This window comes from Martes martes, assembly GCF_963455335.1.
Source record: "Martes martes genome assembly, chromosome: 1".
Lineage (NCBI taxonomy): Eukaryota > Metazoa > Chordata > Mammalia > Carnivora > Mustelidae > Martes > Martes martes.
The window spans coordinates 113,046,970-113,052,969 of NC_137888.1; the positions used below are offsets into that span (position 1 = coordinate 113,046,970).

Below are 6,000 nucleotides of genomic sequence, written 5' to 3' on the forward strand. Positions count from 1 at the left end.
TACAATTATTTGCCCCAACTTACATATTCAGAAATTGAGGCTCAGAATCTAAGTGACCTGCCCAAAGTCATACAGCAAATAACACAAAGAGTGGGGGCCAGAATCCAGGTCTCCTTCCACTCCTGACAGCAGAGTGTCTTTGTCAAAAGCAATGGTTTCATCAGCCTGACCCTGGTTAAGTCCTAGCTCTGCAACTTCCCGGCTGGTACACTTGGGAAGTTCCTGAATTTTGCCCTGTAATTCTTTTTCCAAGGGTTATGGTGACAATTAAATGATACAATGTTGTAAAGACCTATAACAACCTCTGGTGCAGTCTCCATGCCTCCCTGCCTCGGTCCCAGGTGGAAGGACTCTGTTTCCAAGAACTAGGAGGCATGTCTACTCGTTAGGCTCAGCAGCCTGGTCCTAGGCTCCATGTCAACTGGGATCATATTCGTTGCATAAAGGAGCAGTTCTGTTGGATGGGAAATGTGCAGCACCAGGCCTAACACAGGACAGGGTATCAGAGTGCTGATCAGACAGTTTAGGGAGCTCCCGGAATTCAGATTCAATAGGTCTGAAAGGGGATCAGAGATTCCAAATTGTTTAAAAACAAACAAAAAAAGAGCTGCAGGAGAGTCTAAAGAGCTAATATTCAATGACAAGTTCTCAGCTTGACAAGAGAGAATCTAATGTTTCTATGTAAGCAAAAGGGGGCCCAGTCTAATCACGAGCAATGCATTACCCAATGGGCAGCAGAACAAGGCATCGTGGGAAGACCCAGAATCATCAACAGTTCTAGGACTCTTCTGTCAAGGGCGAAGGTCAACAATGCCCAGAACCACCAAGGAAGTATTGAGACCAACTGAATGAGCAGCAAAAATAAATATCCAGATGGCTCTCCCTGCCCTAGATGCATAATACTTTCAGTGCTGGAGTACCCTTCAAATATGTTCTTGCCCGTTATTCAGATACAGCACATTAGTGACTAGAACTCTAAGGGGCTTACCAAGACTTGGAGGCCCACGAGGCAATGACAGAATAAATTCCCTCAATAAATATTGCTGGATAAATTCATTAATAGAAAAATGGCATTCAAACACGAGAAAGGCCGGGCCTCAAAATGGTCTACTCGGAAGACACAGAAAGTGCTTAAAAATACGGTAGGTCTAGCAACTCTCAGAAGCACCCCACTCTAGGATTTTGAAGTGGCTAAGATGTATTTATGGACCTAAATGGTCACAGAAGCCAGCAAACTGCTTTCAGGGAAGTTGTAGGCAAAGGAGAAGAGGGAAGGGTCTCCAAGGGCCTATACGAATTTCTCCAAGTTTCTGCTGACTATGCTATCCTCGGGACCCTGCATCCTGTTCGGCCACCAGTATAACATTCAGTAAGTATTTGTTGAATGCAGAGGCATGAGAATACTTATCTGCACAAATTTTTGGAAGAAAATGACAAACATTGATGGATTTATGCAAAGTGGTTAGCACAATGGCCAGAGCATGGTAGGAGGTTAACAAACGGCAGTGCGAGGTAGAATTAGCCATGACTTCCATGGCCAGAGCCCATATTCTCTTAGGCTGCCTCTAGTGGTACTCCCTAGTTCTTTCTGATACCAACCTACAGAAGTAATCCCAGCCTAAATTCACTAGATTTTCTAATAATGCCCATTTCTTTAAATAAATAATAAAATCACGTATACATTCCTTTGCAGTTTACAAAGCTACCCATGTTTAATAGATGAAAAACTAGAACCACACAACTAGCAAAGCGGCAGACTAGGACTAGAACCACAGATTTCCACATTTTATTAGAATGACCATTTTCTCAACCAGAAATTCAAACAAGTGCTTTTATTATGGAATAAAATACTTGAACTCGGGTTGTTCCAGAAATCAGCTCAGATGCTGCCTGGATCACTCTAACACTGATTGCCGAAATCAGACAAAATCCTGAAAGAAGAGGTAGCATTTTTTTTTTTTTTAAACAAAGCCCATCCTCTGGATGTAATGCATTTATTTTTAATAGTTTCTCAAGCAGGAGAGGAGGAACATGCCCGAGAGGCAGGGTATTGTGAGTTTGAGCAACATCTGTACGATTTATTAGCCCTGAGACCCTGTGAGGGCCTTAACCCCAGGAAATTTCAATATCTTCATCTGTTTAATGGGAAAGTAATACCTACTTCTAAGACCATGCAAAGTTCTTGGCACTAAGAAGGCAATCAGTAAATAAGAGCTGTCCTAATAACTATGCCATGGTATCTACCATTTGGACTATAGGGTAAGTGACTGCTTGTCTCCTTCCTGGCTTCTAGTTTCTGCCTAGCCCCTGTTGTGCATCTGTTCAATGGGGACACAACCAGACTCCCTCCAACCTCGCAAGGGAATGAAGATAACAAAAGAGCTGGCAGAGACATTATGCAAATACCAAATATTATTAAAACATTAATGAACTCTGGCAATTTCCCTGAATTTTGATAAATGGTGTTTATTATGCACTGCCAGCCTCTCACACAATCTGGGCTCTCAAATATTAACTAGATAATAACAACAATCAGTCTCCTAAAAGACCAAGGTATAGAGAAATAAAGAGTGAGTCTAGATGTTTCCAGCCAACACCCGCCTCAAAGGAATCAGAATCTCTGTACAAACACAGAACGTCAGGACAGATCACAGAGACCGCAGTGACCACCAACAGCCTCAGACCCACAGCCTATCCAGAACCCTGCTTTGATAGAACAATGGACTTTCTTGGGGCTGGCAGGTCACTGGTGATGACAACTGTCTACCACCACTTTATACTCTTCTGCACAAAGTTGCCTCCAAAGTAGACCCTACAAAAAAGGGCCTGAGAACGGGCCTTTGGTCCAGACTAACAATTTCATACAGAGAAAGCAGCTGCTCCCCACCACCCCAGCCGCCTGAAAACAGAGTTAGCGTTACTCACAGCTCCATTAAAGGGGCTTCCACCAAATGCCTCTACCATTTCACTCCATGCGAGGGGATAATGTTTTTAAGCTGCAGACAATCCTCAGGTACACACAGCTCAGACAGAGGCAGAACAAAGCCAAGATGAGTTGTGCCTCCCTGCCCCCCAAAAACCTCCCAGAAATGAGGGCCTGGTGCCACCCCAGTGACACCTTAACAAGCTGAGGGTCATTAAGACACCTCATTTGCATATTCATGAAAGACTCAAGGCTGTGGCAAGTGAAACAAAGTGCACAAAAAGAGATTTTGTTTTTTAAGCCAAGCGAAAATCGGCTTTAGAAAAAGTAAATCCACACCGGGACCCTGGCTGTCGCCAAACCTTCACTTGTCTAGAGCAGCCAGCACCTCATTAAAGGAAGGCAGGGAACTCACTAATGAATGCAGCACCACACACAGGCAAAGCACATTTTGCCATCTGCCTTCTAGTGTCCAGAGGGGCAAAAGGCTTAAATGACACTCTCCTGAATTTTCTCTCCTGCAGGTGGAAATATCAAATTCCCAGGGGGTCAAGAAAGCCTTCTCTCACAAGGTCAACCGGATAAAAAGGGATAGAAGGCAATTTAGTTTACCTGTCAACACAATGCCTCTGGTGACATCAAACACAGGTATACATTAAGCACCCTGGAATAATTCACCCTTCATATGTGGGTGAAGGTTTGGCTCAATCAGTGTCTCAGCCATGGGGTTAGCACAGAAGTTCCTAATGAGCTGGGTATTTAGACTTACTCCTCCTCCCCTCCCCTCCCATTTTCTGTTGCATGATTATCCTGTGTGATGGTGACCCAGAACCTTTCTCTAGAAAACCACCTAGAGCAGAAGACACCAGAACTGGCGCAGGGGGCTGTAACAACACAATGGCAGACTTCCATTATTTATGTCAAAGAGGAAGGCCATGATTAAGCAACTGAAATCACTGCCCTGAGCCTTCTCTGTGTATCCCCACCCTTCTGCCAATCACTGTACCGGTTTTCAGATCCGGAAGCTCACTCCCACCAGGTTAGGGAGTTGTTTAAACAACAACAACAACAACAACAAAACATTTAATTCATACAGACGGTTGAATGGCAGAGTAGCTCAAAAGAGAGCTTTTCAACCCCATACAGAATTTAGGACAACTTGGGCAGTGTGGAGCAAAAGGTAAAATCCAGCCCCAAGTTTTCACATACTTTTTCCAACTTCCCAAAGCATTACTATTACCGGCCCCCAAACGATCAATCTGTAAAACCCGAGACTTGGACTTGGGCTTCGGGGAGGAAGAAAACCCAGAGGAAAGAAGGTAGCCTAATGACAGAACCAGCAACGACCAACAGCCGGCTGTAATCCAAGTAAACTGTAGCAGGAAAGCAAAAAATTCTGTCTTCCTCTGGGGTCAAAGCCCTTTTTCAAAAAAATTTTCTACGACCTGGAAAACTGGCTGAGGGTGGATTTGTAGAGGGTACAGAGCCGCGTGTTAGGACAGCTCTACACTCGAATCCCAGTTCTGCGCAACGTTAACGGTCAGGCCACGTACTGCATGCCCCCAGGGTTGCACTAGTGGAGCCGCAAGCTACGTGGGAGGGAGGCTCCCAGCAGCAGACACTCATTCTACACTCCAGTAGCAATCATTCCAAGGACAGACACTTGCGGAAGGGTTTGGGCCCCAGGTCTGCTTAATTATTTCCCTTTACACACCATCCGACAATCTGTTGAAGGACCTGTAGGTGCCGGGCTCGGGGGTGGGAGTGGCGGCGTTATTCTATCCCCACCCCCGGCGTCTCCGGGGTTCGAAACTCAGGGCGCCTCGCCGGGCCGGCGCATGGACAATACACAAAGAGGAGGAGCCCGGCGCTTCTTGGGGTCCGAGCTCTCAGGCTGGTCATTTTCAAGCTGGGAATCAGAAATTCCGAGCTCAGCAAGAGCCCTGGAAAAGCACAGGAAATGCTTCCGAGCGCTTCAAAGGGAAGTCGATTTGCAAATCAAAGTTGCACGAACTCCGGGCGCCCAGCCTACTTGAGCGGGTTACTAGGGAACACCCAACAAGTTTGGTCACCGGGGGCTTGGCAAGACAGCGCCGCGCCGCAAGACTAGAGAAGCAACTTGTCGCTCGGGCGCGGAGCCAGAGCCCCGAACTGTCTCCGCGCCCCAAGCTCAGGACGGGACCTGAGACTCGGCGCTCATCGGAAGGCGCAGGTCTGAACCTCCGAAGCCAAACCCCTGCATCGAAAGGCGCCTCGGGGTCTCACCTGAACCGCGCTGCTTCCAGGGGCTTCCCTCCAACAGTGAGATGTTTCACCAGGAACACTTCACCTGCTTACAAGCCCCCCGGCCGGTGAGAAATTAACAAAAGAGCCAGCGAACGGGGGTAAAAGGGGACCCGGCGCAAAGTATACTAAAGAAGGGAGCTCGGCTTGCGGCGGAGAAAGAAGGGGAGGCGGAACAGGGATGGGTTCTACCACAGGCACCCGGCTCCGGGAAGGAAACCAAGAAGGAAAGAGAGCACGAGAAGGGGGAATGGGTTCTCTACCCCGCTTCCCATCACACACACATACACACACACCTCCCCCTTTTTCCTCCTTACCCAGCATGGAAAAGATGAAATCCTTGGCTGTGTGAATCTCCAGCGCTCTCTGGTCGTCGTATTCCCGCTGGTCGTGCTTCGTGAATTCTTGGATGAGTTTGTTCAATTCCTCCACCCGAGCTCCTGACCTGAAATCCAGCTCCGGGAACGTTGGCTTGTTGTTACAGCCCAGGGAGGCTGCCTTGCTGGCGGTGGGAGCCGCCATCTTCATGCAAAACGCGCCGAGTAGCAGCTCCGCGGCGGCAGCAGCACCCACCCCCGCCCCCCACCCCGCCCCCCCGGGCCTCCTCCCCTCGCCGGCTCCCTGGCTGCGGCCCCGGCCCGTGGGCGGGCGTCTAGGCGGGCGGTCCCGGCTCGGTGCGCTCCGGGCGTCCCGGCTTCGGCAGCAGCTGACTGCAGCGAGGGTGCGTGTGTGGCCCCGACACCCTTCCCTGCGGCCCCACACCGGCCCGGATGCTGCAGGTCCCTGTCCTCCCC

General features: G+C 48.8%; 1 protein-coding gene across 1 annotated transcript in view; it reads right to left on the reverse strand.

Annotated features, from left to right (window-relative positions):
- Positions 1-5,734, reverse strand: part of MB21D2 (Mab-21 domain containing 2) — a gene marked incomplete at its 5' end in the record, with an annotated part of 111,181 nt that extends 105,447 nt beyond the window's left edge. The window contains one exon of the mRNA XM_080800924.1: positions 5,524-5,734. Within this exon, the coding sequence (XP_080657050.1) occupies positions 5,524-5,734 (211 nt within the window). The remainder of the gene's footprint in view (positions 1-5,523) is intronic.
- Positions 5,735-6,000: the final 266 nt, after the last annotated feature.